The sequence below is a fragment of the Carya illinoinensis genome, chromosome 10 (genome assembly GCF_018687715.1).
Source record: "Carya illinoinensis cultivar Pawnee chromosome 10, C.illinoinensisPawnee_v1, whole genome shotgun sequence".
Lineage (NCBI taxonomy): Eukaryota > Viridiplantae > Streptophyta > Magnoliopsida > Fagales > Juglandaceae > Carya > Carya illinoinensis.
The window spans coordinates 14,232,246-14,249,028 of record NC_056761.1 but is presented as its reverse complement, the minus strand read 5'-3'; the positions used below and the strand labels follow the sequence as shown (position 1 = coordinate 14,249,028).

The window sequence follows — 16,783 nt, the reverse complement described above, 5'->3', positions numbered from 1 at the left end:
TTTCGAACCACTCTCGTATTACAACTAAATTTTTTCACGGAATGGACCTAACGTTTGTTAAAATTATTTTGTAATAATACACACGCAGGTGACCGAGCCGGACCCAGTTCTAGAGGCGGAGGGAGGCTGCGAGGTATTCGAGCTAGGCGCCATGTACCGTACTCGGCTCGCTACAACCGACCAAGGGGAGCGAAAATTGCCTCATATCACAGCCCGGAGGAGTGTAATCCTGGCTCGTCGGATGACTCCACACAGCCCCCAAGTCCCCCACCATCTACCAACCCAATCCCCACACCAGCGCCTACTCGGGAAGCCTCACCAGTGCGCGAACAATCACCTCCTAGAGAAGACGCGAGATTGGAGGATGCCAGTATACCACAAACTGGTATATTGACTTTTTCGATATATATTGAATGCATTGACAAAATATGTGTTTGTTATAATTATGTTTCTTTGACATTACATATACTAATCTAGTGAGTTTTTCAATACAGTTGCGGACGCCCCCACAGAACCTGAAGTAACGCAGCAACAAAGAAAACGATTTCGCGGGCCCGCTAGATGCATCGAGTTTGAGAAGGTGAGAAAGTACGGGAAAATACTTTTAAAGATAAATGATGGTGAGACTGCCCCGTGTTGTGAGCATGCTTCTATGTTCACGACACGAGTATCCTGGATTGTTAAACAATATTGTGACATGAGTTATGCGCGCTGGACCGATGTTCCAGAAGCCATGAAAGAGGAGCTCATTGATCGTGTTCGGGTAAGTGATATCAATTCGATATCATATGATGAGTTTGAAGTGGTTTATATGTCTCATAATCGTAATATTAATACTAGTTTGCTCTGAATTGTAGTCTGACTTCGTGCTCGACTGGGAACGGGAAAACCACCGATTGATGGTGACAAAGGCACTTCGTAAGCGCTTCAACTCCTTCCATCACGATTTGCACAAGATTTACCAATCATTTGAAAGCCATGAAGAGGCGTTAGCTAGTGGGACAAGCTTGGTGGACCCTCTTGTATGGGTCAAGTTGTGTGGAAGGTGGGGCAGTGATGCATTTAAGGTATATATTAACCAACTCAAATTTCTGTAATAAATCCTTCCATTAGTATGTCTAAAGAGGCAAATATAGTGGCTGTTCAACATAGCTAACCAAAAAACGTGTGCATTGCAGAAAATTTCATCTCAAAACCGGGAGAACAGGAAGAAGCAGGCAATTAATCACACATCAGGACGTAAATCATTCGTCCGAATCCTTGAGCAAAAGGTATGAGAATGCCTCCCAACTGACCATGTTCATTTTAATAATCTTGATCGCATTCCAAACCCATATTTTCTATAAAAACGTTCCTCTACATGTGAATCCATTTTCCTTTGCATTTTTGTGATATAATTACCAGCAAGTTGGGTAGTGGTTGATTAACACGATGTGCTATTTGTAATTCCATGCACATTGTTAAACAATAAACTTATGTTTCTACCTCGAAAAACTTCTTATAAGTGTTGCTCATCTTCTGTAGCGCGCTGAGAATGGAAATTTGGTTGACTTCTATAAAGAGACGCGCTGGTCGAAGAAGAAGAACAAGTTTGTGACAGATGCTACAGAAGAAACATACGTGAGTAGCTTACATACAGTCCATCTCCCTACAATGTTAATTTATTTTTGACAATAATAAATGAGTAATTTTTTAGGAAGAACTTATGTTAATAATCGTTGTTCTGTGCATGTGCAGAAGGAGATGACAGGTAGGTTGGATGGCCTAGAACCAGAGCAACGTAATGATGAGGCAGCAGCGACTGTCTTCAGGGAGGTCCTTGGCCATCGACCTGGATATGCGCGAGGACTCGGGGAGATGGTCATTCCCGAGTCAAGTAGACAACGTGACCAACTTAAGATGCAATGCTACCTGTCTGAGATTGAAAGACACAAGAAAGACTCTGAACAACATAAGAAAGATGCTGAAGCGTATAAGAGTCAGCTGGATGAAATGAGATCAGAGATGCGGGCTCTTAGGGCGCATCAGATGCAGACTGATAGATTGCTTCAGGAGTTCTTTAAGGATCATCCTTCATTCACTGAGTCGTATCGACAGACTCAGTGTAACGATTCCCCCGACCCATAAGGGGGGTGACATGCTCCTTGGTTTTTTGTATATATATATATATAAGGGGGTGGACATGCTCCTTGGTTTTTTGTACTGGATTGGGTAGTTTTTTGTTAGACAATATCACAATTGGGCAATACATATATATATATATATAGATATATATATATCTATATAAATATATCCATCTCAATATATATAGATATTACTATATCTATATAAATATAACCTGAAAGGAATTGACATTTTGAGTTATGGAGGTATGATTTCTGTCCTCTGAATTTTTAACACCTAATTTTTGCTTAGTGCAGTTTGGGGGGTTTCAACTTTTGAGGTTTGAAGTGGTGGTGTTTTATTGCTACATTTGGCAGGGGAAATTGGAACAAATTAGATCTGTTTTTACGAGGCTGACACCTTGCATCATATGGTTCCAACAAAATGATGAAAAAAAGGGAGTAACACTTTTGTAAAAGCTTGAAAGTGTGAGGGAAGCTGTTGGAAAACGTGCATGGTAAGTGGGTTTGGTTGTATGTTTCTTCATGTAAATGGGGGAAAACGAAAAGTTACTTTTTCTAAGTTCGTTGGGCTTGTTACCATAAAGTTTATATTTAATTTGGAGTTGTTCATTGATCTCTACCTGTTTTGTAATGAGACCCAGTTCTATTCACGTAGAGGTTGAGATGAGAAGCAAGGAGGACGCGTACAATCTTCCATTTCAGACTTAATCAAGATTGAACAGAGTTTGGAGGAGAGAGTTCCAAATGAATCAGATAAGCTGGAATGGTATTTCTGTATTTACATTTTTAGCTCCCAGCTGATACTATTATGTTTCTAGATCTCATTTATTGTCTTCAAGTATATCATACAGTTATATATAAATGTAAGTTATATTACATATTATCTTAAATAACAGAACTAGTAGCTTCCATAGGGTTTTGGTCAAAAGGAGGATGTTTCAATTGCAACAACAAGGCATTGCAAGATGAAAGAGCATTGAAATTCAAAATTATGTACAAGAAGGGAAGTATGCATTTATATGTCTTGAGGTTGCCAGTGGCAACCCATACTCTCTGTTAATGATATTCAACAGAGATCAACCATTTGTGCATTAGACAGGTTTTAGGTTTTTTCCCCTCTATTATTTCACAAATATCTTGCTTCTTTCTCCATCTTAGGACTGAAGAAACCCAACAAGTGCTGTAGGTTTATTTAAAGTAAAATAAACCTATTCCACAGCAGTTAGAGATTTACTAACACCATCGCTAAGATGGTACTCATTAAAGTCACTTGTCAACTTAATCCCGTCTCCTTCGGACATATTAACATATTAACAGAAACCAGACCTGAAAATTAGTTATGAGCGCCCTATATTTTAGATACTAGACTAACTTGTTTATTTGGTTTGAATTACCATGCATTATGCACATGGGGAATAGAGTGAAGGTAAGATCCATAACCAATTCTAATGTCGCTTTTATTGTTATTTATCATTGTATGTTTTACTACTAAAACATGTTTATGGATCTGAATGGCTTCATTCAAAATAGGGGCAAGAGGTTGCCTTGGAACAACCTTTTTAAATATGTGGCTGCAAAAAACGTGTAACTAAATTTAAGTAGAGTTAATGCTTATCTAGAATATGAGAATGTGGCAGAGTATTTAAGGAAGCCCCGTGGAATCAGATTTATAATCATAGTAGGTTATACACTTTTCCTTAGCTTTCAAGCGTGTGCTGTAGGTTGTATCGTGCCAAGTGTTTAGTTCTTTCAGATAATGATCGTTGGATGAGTCTCATGTATCAACTATTTAGGCAATGAATACTTCCTTTGTTGGTGTTTTACAGTTTTAAAGGCTGAAAGCATTGGGACTGAATGATGAAGCTCTTCGACATGTCCCAAATAATGATGGTAAGCTTCATTAACACTGATTGCATACAAGAAGTGATTAAGTTCTGTTACAGTACCCTCACTGCAGTAGTATAACTTAAGTTTTGGTTGTGGTGCACCTGTCATAATGGAAGGGGACAAAAAGCTGGTCATGCCAATATCTCAACTTAATTGCTGAGTGCTGATTTTGCTGCTGACTTAACATATTGGGTTATTTTGACAATCAGGGTTATTTTGACAACCATCGATACACACCTTGCTCATGCCATTCTTTTCAGATTCTGCCTGGGGAGTGAGTTAACAAATTGAATCAACATTTTGCTTATTTAAATTGAGTCTTGTTTCATCAGATTTTTGGCCAAGATTGTTTAAATTGAGTCTTGTTTCATCATCCAAATGCTAGGATCAGTTTCTTATTTGGCCGAGATTCTTCCTCAAACCGCTTATTATAGTATGAGATGAAGGGCACTCTATGGCTTCTGACTTTTTTGCCACTTTCTGTCCAAGTCTTGAATCGCCCGACAGTAAGATTTATATGTACAAATGTTAGTAAGTTATTAGTCTCACCATTAACAACAAATAAATCTCATCTCTGCAAGACTTAATACACTCTCAACAGCATGCCATAATTAGTTAGTTTACCTTGTGCCTCTATGATTAATACTAAATCCACTGCATTTATATTTTCTTAAACTATCTCAATTTCTGATGGGACTGTTGTCAATTTCTGAACCCTTGTGGATATCTCATGTTATTTTCAGGTGATATGGCCAACCACCTTTATGGGCTGACCGTTGTGGGAGCGGCGTTATCTTGGTGTTCACCACCTTTCTTTGTAAAAGTCATCTTGTGAAAATTGGATGTTTTAATTGGTTGAAAAGTCCTGAACTAATATGAGATGTTTTACTGGTAGTTGTTGGTTTTAGTGAGAGTAGAGTCATCTAGAAATAACTTATACTAGTGATATTTATCTTTTGAGTAATTAGTAGCTCAGTTTGTAATTGATATGATACGTATAATGCACCACCCAATGTAAAAAGATATTATATGATTGTTGGTCAATTCATTTGATGCATATGAGTAAATTTTTAATTGAATAGAAATGGTTAGCTCAATTTTTGTTTAAGTATGGAAAATTAAATGATCATGTCTATCAGGTGCTATTGGATGAATGGAGAAAGTATAAATGAGACCTAGTAACCCATTAAGAATATTGGGTTACTAGGTTATATAAAATTCGATTTTCAGGTTTCTCCAACGATTTTTTAATCGCCGTCAATAATTTTAAAAAACCATTTAATACGATAGATTCCCATTAGAAAATACTATTGCAGTGATTTTTAGTCGCTGGAAAATCATATGGCAGCGAGTTTTATCTCGCTGCCATATGCTATTGAAACAGAAAACTATATAGCAGCGATTAACAAACCGCTGCCATATCATATAGCAACGAATTTTTTATCGCTGCCATATAATTTGAAAAGTAGAAATGGATTTAGCAGCGATTAAGACAGCGCTGTCATATCATATAGCAGCGATTTTAGGATCGCTGGGATAACATTTTGAGCCAGGCAATGTATATAGCAGCGATTAAGGAACCGCTGCTATATAATTTGGCAGCGATTTTCCTATCGCTGCCATATGATTTTGGAAATTGAAACGTATATGGTAGTGATTACGTCAGCGCTGCAAAATCATATTGCAGCGGTTTTTTAATCGCTGCCATATATTTTTGAAACAGGAAAACTATATAGCAGCGATTAAAAAAACCGCTGCCTTACGATTTGGCAGCGATTTTTCTATCGCTGCCATATGATTTTGGAAATGGTTACGTATTTGGCAGCGATTACAAAAGCGCTGCAAACTCAGTTTCCAGCGATGTATGTATCGCTGCCATATGTTTTGTAACCATGGATAGTATATGGCAGCGACTATGGAAGCGCTGCTAATTAATTTTGCAACGATTTAGTAATCGCTGGAATAGAATTTGACGCTATTCACAGTATATGCCAGCGATACAAAACTCGCTGCGAAATATTCATTTTTTCACGGCGATTTTCTTTATTCGCCGTTATATAGGTAAAGTGGAAGAATAATACCGGCGAATTAGCGACGATTAGGTAATCGCTGGAATATAACTATAGCGGGGATTTATGTCTATTTGCCGGCGATTTTACAACGCCGGGAAAAGGCAAATCTGTTGTAGTGAATGCTCCATAATCTCTAGCTATAATCATGACCCTAAAAAAAGATGAAAACATGTAATGAATCAAACAACATCAATTTAAGCCCTACACCAAGGCCGGTGATCGACCTCAAATTAGTGGAATGAAAATTAGAATTTTTTTTGGAATTATATTTTTTTATCTGGAGTCAAATGACAACGTAACCTAAAAAATCTAAAAAACTACTAGTTTAGTTTTTGAGGTAGTACCATAAGTTAATAGTTCAGGTTTTGAGCATTGGAAACTTAAAGTCACACCAAATTGAAGAATATTATAGACTATAGGATATAATTTTTTCATTGTTAATTGATTTTTTTCCATCCTCTACAATTTTTTTTTTTTTTTTGGAATATTAGACTCACTAAAATCTTCGAGTTTCCACGTGATTGACAACGAATTTGTGCCTATTAATTAATCATATACTATCATAGAACATATTAATTTACTAAAACAATGGTCAATCGGATTCATATAAATATATATATATATATATAATTGACTGAAAACAAACTAATCATACCTTTAAAGTTGTTGTAGCCAAGATATAACTTTGTAAGCATGGTTAAGTTCCATATCTTCGGAGATACCCTTCCATTGAAATTATTCATGGAAAGGGATCATAAAACTTGTAACTGTTTATGTACACTTGTACAAAGTGGACGGAAGTTGACCATGATAAGGTGTTTCAACTTTCTAGAGAGGTTGTGGATATGAGAGCGACACAGCCATGTTTCAACACATGGTAGGTAAAGACTAGAAGAAAGATTGAGGCATAAAGCACTATTTAATTTAAAATTTTAATTTTTTTATCTTATTATTACCTAATTTTATTATTACCTAATTATTATTGAAACGAAAAGATTAATATTTTTTTAAATTTCAAAACAAAATACAAAAATCAATACAATTTTGCCAAACTTCAAAATAAAAATTATATTAATTTTTTTTAATTTAAGAATATTTTTATTTCAACTTTTTTCTCAGTCATTTCCCAAATCCCAATAAAGCATTTCACTCAAACCATTTTACTTTTATTAACAAATTTCTCTGATACTCCAAGTCATGTTCAAACATGCTCTAAATATCCATCCAAAATTGTGGGTGAATTCAAGCAATACTATTAGCCTTATTAATTAGTTCCATATATATTTCCGAAGTTACTCCTAGTTCTGATCCTTTTATATATATTTTCAATTGAAAGGCATTTAATCTGATTGAGTGAGAGTCGTTATACCTTCAAAGTTATTGACACCCAAATTTAACAGTTGTAGGTCTTTGCACTTGAACAGGGAGCTGTATGTGATGATACCTGTAAAAAGTTCAAAATTTAGAAACAAATTTATATTTTGGTAACTGACTAAATTAGAAAATAACTAATTATTTTAAACTAGAATAATGGATAGATAAGGTGAACTATCCCCATTATAACAACTCTTTATAACAATCTTACAATACTATATAAAATGGTTGGCATTTTTGTAAAATTAAAGTCCATTTTTAATGAAATGATCACTTAATTTCAACGGTTGAAGAGAGTTAATAGTTCAGTTTTTGAGCATTGGAAACTTATAGTCACACCATATTAACGAATATTATTGACTATAGGAAATAATTTTTCATTGTTAATTAATTTTTTCCCATCCTCTACATTTTTTTGGAATATTAAACTCACTAAAATCTTCCAGTTTCCACACGTGGTTGACAACAAATTTGTGCCTAATTAATCATCAGATACTATGAGGGAACATATTTATTAAAACAATGGTACACATACTCATATATATTATAAATATATATAATTGACTGAAACAAAACTAATCATACCTTCAAAGTTGTTCTCGTTAAGATATAACTTTGTAAGCATGGTTAAGTTCCCTATTTTCGGAGATATCATTCCATTGAAATTATTCATGGAAAGGGATAGAACTTGTAACTGCTTACACTTGTACAAAGTGGAGGGAAGTTGACCATGAAGTTGATTGCAACTCAAAGAGATAATTCATACTTTAGGAAGATGATCAAAGATGTACATTGTTAGTGTACCAACCAACATGTTGAAGCTTAGATCAATGTATTGCAACAAAGACATGTTGACCAAGATGGATGGCATCAGACCCATAAGTTTGTTTCCTCTAAGAATAATTTTTTGCAAGCCAAATATGTTGAATATAGAGGAAGGTATGGATCCTGAAAGTTGATTATATGCAAGAGAAATATGTTGCAACGAAGTTATGTTAGATAGGGATGGTGGAATAGTACCTCTGAATTTGTTACCAACTAGACCCAAAAATTGAAGTTTTGTTAGCAACCCAATCCAAGATGGAATTTCTCCGCTCAATTCATTGAATCGAAAGTTTAAGTATTCCAACCGATAAAGACGTGACAACTCATTTGGCAATGAGCCATGAAAACTATTGTTGCTAATGCTTAGGCTAACAAGGAAAGAAAGGTTCCCAATGTGCAGAGGAATGGTACCAACAAGGCCCATGTAGGAAAGGTTTAAAGCTTTGACTCGGAGATGTTTAGAACCACAAATGACACCGACCCAATTGCAAACAGAAGTAGAGGTGGACCAATTGTTTGTTAAAACATGATCTTTCAAGGCCAAAAGAGCAGATTGATCAGTAGTAACGTTGAGAATTGGAGGATTAGCAAAGTTAAACATGCAAGACTGTAACAAAAATAGCGTAATAAAGTGGAGGATGAGGAAACAAGTTGATCGGCTGGCCATGAGTAATTCGTAAGTGGATTGAGGTACTCGATTCGTGTTGCAGTTGTACTCAAATGAAGAACGAGTGAGGCTTATATTTAAAGAGGCTGTGGCCGGGGTCTAGAAATTCAATCAGGAGAGATCAAAAGAGATTTAAAAAATAAAAAAAGAGAGACAAAGGAGAGTCGAGCGCACGGGTTTGTGTGTTGAATTCTTGAATAACTTCTGGAATAAAAGTAATTTAATTATTATTATTGTTTAATTTAATATAACCGTTCTGGGCGATTAGATAATGATAAGGTTATTGATCACATGTTAATGGAGGTTGTGTGACAACCTACAGGAATAATATACAAGATATTAAATTTCTCATATCCATTTTGTCAAAGTCATTGGGGACTACTTACTCCCCTTGATTTTTAGACCTCTGGTCAATGCAAAAGACATACCGGCCCATTAATTAAAAGTTGTTGTTGATTTTGAGTGGAATATCTGCATTTTCTATTATCTGATTTTTCTAATTACATTAATGTGGCTTTATCCATTATTTTTAAAAATTTTTAAAATAAAACATGATAAATGATGTCACAGTCATTCAGTTATATGGAGAATGAAATGTAGCTATGATAGTATGTATCATTATTCGTATTTAAAAATATATCTCATTTTTTCCTTAATTTGTCAACAATATTATCATTGCTACAGTAACGTAAAAAGAACTCCATCTAATAGATGAATTTTGTGCGAGCTGATGATCAGGTTCTTTTTTTTTTTTTTGGAAGAAAACCTCATTGTATTCATATTCAAATCGTATAGGTTTCATCATACATTTTGTCTATAACAACTTGATTAGCAATTGCCTCAGGACCCTCCTCAACCCAATACCTATCCTCTTCACAATTCAATGCTATCTTAGCTAATTAATGAGCAACTTCATTGTCCTCTCTTTGAATAAAGCTCACTTTCCATCTGAAAAATGATTTTAGTTTCTGCTGCAAAGCCTCCACCAGATGTCCTGCACTAGAATCATCCCTTTCCCCCTTTCTTACTGCATCAATAACTCCCTTCGCATCCCCTTCAAGCTAGACATCCCCTAACTCCAAATCTTCACATAGTGCCATGGCTTCCCACAAAGCAAAACATTCTGCAACAAAAGCACAACCATTTAACACTTTAACAGCACATTTTGCAGCAAAAACATCACCCACACTATCTCTGATTATCACCCAATCCCCAACCTCTGAGAGGACACACAAATAGCAGCATAAAAATTAGCGATGATTAGGTTCTTAATTATCGTATTCTTTCTTTTTTCAAACGTCAAATAATAGTTTAAGAAAATCATGTGGCGGTAGATTCTGTCGAAATGCTCTATACTATTGACGTTTGGCAAAGTTGACGTTTGTAAAGAAATTCAATTTTAGGGATACAATTACAGAAAATGGAGATTTGTTACTTAAGGCCGATTTTCTATAATTTGATCAATCGAGACAGATATAATATATGGACCACATTATATATTTAATCTTGAAATTCATATTATATATGAGTACTAATATTCAATATCATGAATTACATATTATGATCTATTTTTTTAGAACCTTTCAAAATATCTGAATTATAAAATTATAAAAATATATTGTCATGGTCATGACAACTAGCTTGCCTGCGGTCTTTAATTATAGACCATGATGGATCACATGCCAATAGGTATTGTGACAGCTAGGAGTAATATACAAGGCATGCATTATTTTTGCCATATCCATTGGACCAGATTACTTGCTCTAATGCATTTTTAGGTATGGTTTGGTAACAAAATTTTTTTTATCTCAAATTCAAAATTCTCATCTCATTATTACAATTTTCTCAAATTTTCATACAAAATATAATAAATAATTTAACTTTTTCTTAACTTTTTTAAATCTCAAAATAATAATAATATTAAAATATAATATTTTAATATTTTATCTTAAATTTAAAATTTTTATCCTACTTATCAAGCATAACCTTAGACCCTCTAGTCAATACAGAGGACATGATGCCCATTAATAATTGCGAGCTGATGACTAATTTGTGAGATGATAAGAGAAAAAATCAAAAATTTGATCCATTCAATATAATATAATAAATAATTATTTAATAATAATAAATATATCATATCTTATTTAATAGAATAAAAATAAGATAAGAATATTTTTAATTTGCAGTGCTCCGCATTGACCAGGTCACCAGAGAGAAAAAATTAATCAAGGATATTCACATAATCTGATCAACAACCTTATTATTATCTAATTAAGAACTTCTAACAACCTAATTTCTGTCTTTTTTGTCTCGCTGGATTCCAGTCCAAATGAAAAACCGTATTAAATTCAACTGCCCATTTCTTTTTAATATTTTTTACGCACCATTATTTTTTGCCTTTTGCGGATTTTCCGGTTCTTTTTCAAAAGGCTTTGATTGTTGGCCGACACCATATTCACTTAACCTTAACTCTCACCCACCTACTCTAAATTTCCTAACAACTCTATATTTGTTTTTCTCGACCTTTCTTATAGCATTGGCTTTACTTCATCTAATCAAATATAAAATATGATAAATTTATTTAAAATACAGCTACATTTGAATTAGTCAAAAGAGTGTATGAGAGAAGTTTTGAATTACAAGAAAAATATGCGTTCTTTCAAATTTGAAAGAGTTACCATTCATCCATCAAATATGTAATTTATTTAAATTTAATCGACAACGATATCTTTTCTGGAGCATTTCTTCTAAAGTTCTTTTCTGCATACCCAACTCATTGACTTCTTTCAATGCTTTCATGGCCTGTTTCTCTTGCTCATCAAACTTAGATGCCATTTCCTCATAAATACTTCTCAACTCCTCATGGAGACGCTCAACCATAATATACAAATTAAATTATGTTCTTTTATGATTAAGTATCAAATTAAAGTATTCATATACATATAGTTAGTGTAATTGTAAAATATGAAAAAAAAATATTAAAAATATTATTATTAAAAAAAAGAATATCTATTTAGTTATATAAAAGCGAAGTTTAAAATTGATTACTTGGCATTCAGCCCGCACTATTTGGATTAACTGCCGGGTCAAGTGGTGATTTACAAAGAGTGAAGGGTTGCAGGTTTTGGTGCCTGCACTATTCGGATTAACTACAGGTTCAAGCGTTGGTTTGCAAAGTTGCGAGCCATTTATTTGCAAAGAGTGAAGGATTGCAGGTTTTGGTTCCAGCACTATTCAGATTAACTAGAGGTTCAAGTGTTCGTTTGCAAAGTTGTGAACCGTTTATTTGCAAAGAGTGCAAAGTTGCAGGTTTTGGTGAAACCCAGCACGACATTGTCAAGGAGTTGTACAAGAATGGTAGTGGGGATTGTTTGGACTCCACAAAAACGTCGTTTTATTGAGTCTGAACTACGCACTGTGCTCTGTTGAAAATGGAACTTCCGGGTGAAGAATTTTCAGATAGGAAGATAGGCAACTGAGAAAAAAGAATGCAAATATTCGGATTAACTGCAAGGTCAAGCGGTGGTTTGCAAAGTTGCAAACCGTTTATTTGCAAAGTCTCAAGTGGTGCAATTACTCAACATATTTACAAAGTCTCAAGTGGTGCAATTAATGGTGCAACTCATACGAAAAAGAAAAAGTCTGATTTTAAGCATTGATCGTGCTACAAAAGACAAAAAAAAAAGCTCTCAGTTGTTAGTCAGATTTAAAGTGGTGCAATTGGTCAAGAAAAAGATTAAAAAAACAAAAGAATCATCGTTTGTTTTTACACGCACATATATTGTGCCTAAATAACCATCAGGACTCATAAAATATGTTGTGTTTCAGATGATGGTGGAAGTGTAAGCTTTGGAAAAGGTTCCGATAGGACTAAGCAAATAATAACAATTGTTAGCATTACAGTCGATATAGTCAATCTACTATCAGGATTGTCTATCTGTTTTGTTTGGAAGCGGAACTGATTCTAAATGATATGGAAAGGAAAGACAGAGCCTGCAATTTAAAGCATGGAAGGTAGAGGCAGTGCATGGAAGGCTAATTTGCTCTTGGAGTATATCATCCTCCTGAAACTCACATAACCTTATATTTATTAGAAACAAAGAAACTCCTCTGTTTTGGTGGGTAAAAAATGGAGCCTTCCACTTGCAGTGAGGGTGCACTTCGTGGGAGGTAAAGGCCGAGTTACAGCTATTAAAGCCAACATTCTGTTTTTTGCCAGTAAAAGTAATGCATGTGCAGAAAATGCAAGGCCAAATGATGGGAAACAAATTATTTAGCCAAAAATTACTCTGGCTTGCAGAAAGCTCCACTTGATGCCTTCAAAAACAATGCCTTATATTTTTGTTGTCACCCCGAATTCGTAATCCAGTCCTAAACTTTCATTTGTCTCTATTTGACATATTTTGGCCTCAACATCTCCAGAAACGACCTTGCTGCTTCTGTTCTTGCATTCACATGCAAATTACATCACATGATTGATTGGTTCGTGCGGCTTCATTGTGTTGGTTCATCAACAAATCGGTTACTTCATCTTTTCATCATCACAGTTTGTGCGTTTATGATCAAAAGCAACATATGTTTCAACCATCCATCCTCGGCTACACCATTCAACTGAGGCACACAATAATTGAAAGGAAGTTTGACGGACGTGCAAAAGCTCTCTGCTCCAGTTATGATGATGAACTAATGGCCAACCATGTTATGGTTGCCGATAATGTAGTAAATCTTGTAGGCACTTTGAGGGTCCTGGTCCTCCAAATTGTAATTCGTAGTTGCTAGAAAATTGTTCAATTCATTCATAACAGAAAGCAGTATTTATAAGGACTACAATTTAAACTTGGTCAACAATGACCCACGGACTAAACAGATAACTTCCCACTAATTAACTAACTAACCCATAACACTTAATAACAACCCACTACCCAATAGACTCTCTAAGCCCATCATGGCCCACTATCCTACGGACTCAATACGTGCATAACAACAATTGAAATAATTGAAATGGACTAAGGAAGCCCAGCCTTTCAGACATCACCCTAGAACTTAGGGTCTTTGTCTTATGCATCATAACATAACTGCCTCCTTCAGAAGACCTTGCCCTCCTGCAGTTCTTCACAATCCTCCCATGTTGCACTGTCTTCCGTCATTCCTTTCCATTGAACTAGCATCTCCACTCTAGCCCTTCGTCCCTTCTTAAGCAACCTTCTGTTTAGTATTTTTTCTGGCTCTGGTTCAAGGGTTCCCTCACTCGTCACTCTCGGTAGCTCGGTAAGAGCTTTTATTTGTTGCCCCACCGTCTTTTTTAAGCAATAAACGTGAAAGGTTGGGTAGATCGGAGATTCCAATGGTAGATCTAACTTGTAAGCGACCTTCCCGATCCTTTGCACTACCGTGTACGACCCATAGTTCCTTGGTGACAACTTTAGGTTTCTTCTCAGCGCAACTGACATTTGACAGTAAGGGCGAAGCCGTAGGTAAACTCGATCTCCAACTTGGAACTCCCTGTCTGTTCTCTTTTAATCTGCATGGATCTTCATCTTTTCTTGTGCATCCTTCAAATTTTCTTGAACTAATTTGTTAATAAATGGTCTGTTTTTTAGTTCCTCGTCTATTGCTTGTACTCTTGTGGACCCTGGCTCATATGGCAACATTCGTGGGGGTGATTGCCCATACAACACCTCATATGGTGAAACCCTAGTTGAGGTATGCTCTAAGTGTTATATGCATACTCCAGCTAGTGGTAGCCACTGTGCCTAGTCAAGTGGTGTGTCTCCCGAGAAGCATCACAGGTAAGCTTCTACTCCTTTGTTCATTGCTTTTGTTTGGTCGTCCGTCTGTTGATGGTATGTAGAGCTAAGTAGTAGCTCTATGCCACTGATTCGAAACAATTCCTTCCATAATTGACTTGTAAAAATTGGGTCTTTGTCACTGACAATGGTTAGTGGAAAACCATGTAATTTAAATATACTGTCAAGAAAAATACAAGCCACTACTGCTGCTGTGTATGGATGAGAGAGAGCCATGAAATGAGAAAATCTGCTGCTGTCACCCAGATTTGCTCAGACCGAATGAGTTCATAGTCATATACTTTATTGCTAAGTTAATACTTTGTCGCTTAGTTGGAATCAGATCACTAAGTTCACGGCATCACTATCATAGTCAAACATTTGCTTGCCTTGTAATAATCTAGTATTATTTCTTCAGCGAGAGTATGATTTATCATCTGATTTTTGGATAACCAAGATACTAGAATTGTTCACAAGACTTATCCCTTTTTGAAGAAACTCATTCACTCTATGCACACAAAAGAAATTTATGAGTTGGTTCCTGTAATCCGAAAGCTTGGATTACAATGGGATAGTCGTGTGACCAATTCCTATAATGCAAATAATTCCTGTGCAAATAATTTTGGGATAATGGTTGGGTTTGGGATTCCCATCTTGTAATCCAAAAGCTTGGGTCAATGCAAAGTGAAAACAGGCTCAGCCCTTCAACTCAGATTACATCAGTAATCAAAACATGAAAAAACATTTCTCATTTATTTACAATGAAACAAAGAAACAACTTCTATTTCAGAGTACATCCACCATCAAAACACACAAAATAAAAAGAAATTTATGAGTCTCAAACATAGCTTCCTAACTTAGAGCATATCCACCATCAAAACACATGAAATAACAATTCAAAAACACACAAAATATAGCTACCCATTTCAGAGTAACTTAAAATACATACACAAAATAACTTAAGACACTAGTCTGAAATCGCTTAGACAATAGAAAGTAACATGAGACAACAATGGCAACAGCCCAATACAGATTGAGTAGTGTGCATTTCTGCCTATTTTCAGCATCTTGTTTCCGAACCTCCTCGAGTATATTGCTTAACATCTTCTTGATCGCATCCGCTCGTTTTCAGAACTTAATCTTATCCATTTTCAGCTCTTCCTCCTTCCTTAATAGTTCATTTTTTATTTCTTGAATTTCTTGCTCTATGTCCAAAGTACCATCCGCCCACTTGAAGAACTTGCAATATGGTAAACCCTGCTCATTTTACACATTTAAAAAAATGTTAGATTTACTTACAAATAAACGTGGGACTATGATTACAGGTATTGAAACGTTTTACCTCATTGTTGTACTTTGGACAGCCTAAGAAGGGTCGTCCTGGATTTCTGGGAGTATTTGAGTATCTCAATGTGACCTCAACCTCACAGAAGCAAAATGGTTGACTCGAAGTACGTTTACCAATGGATGAAGAAGACGAAGGTGATGATGACATTCTAACATGAACCAGAACAAAAAAATTTATGAACCAAAGAGAATATCATGCAAATAATATCACTTCAATCTCATTTAAACATATTCAAATATATCCAAATGAGCTTATAAACAGAACAAAGTAATTTATGAACCAAAGAGAATATCATGCAAATAATATCACTTCAATCTCATTTAAACATATTCAAATCTATCCAAGTGAGCTTATAAACAGAACAAATAAAATTATGAACCAAAGAGAATATCATGGAAATAATATCACTTCAATCTCATTTAAACATATTCAAATCTATCCAAGTAAGCTTATAAACAGAACAAAGAAATTTATGAACCAAGGAGAAGAAAAAATAAAACTCAATGTCAGTTGGACACTTTGAACTGCATTCATTCTCAATGCTGCATAATTAAAAACCTACAGACGAAACAATGAAAGAATAAGATTCATTCACCAAAATAAATATCACTAATATCATGCAAATAAATAAATAAGATCTTTCCCCACATATCAAAGGGGGAGCTTACGTAGCTTGAATGGGTTCTCTGGCCAATTGC

General features: G+C 35.2%; 1 protein-coding gene across 1 annotated transcript; it reads left to right on the top strand.

The window, feature by feature from the left end:
* Positions 1 to 697: 697 nt before the first annotated feature.
* Positions 698 to 2,149, top strand: LOC122278457. Its single transcript, XM_043088646.1, has 5 exons — positions 698 to 763; positions 858 to 1,067; positions 1,179 to 1,271; positions 1,525 to 1,620; positions 1,738 to 2,149. Exons 1-5 carry the CDS (start codon positions 698 to 700, stop codon positions 2,125 to 2,127), a joined length of 855 nt encoding a protein of 284 aa, XP_042944580.1. The 3' UTR covers positions 2,128 to 2,149.
* Positions 2,150 to 16,783: the final 14,634 nt, after the last annotated feature.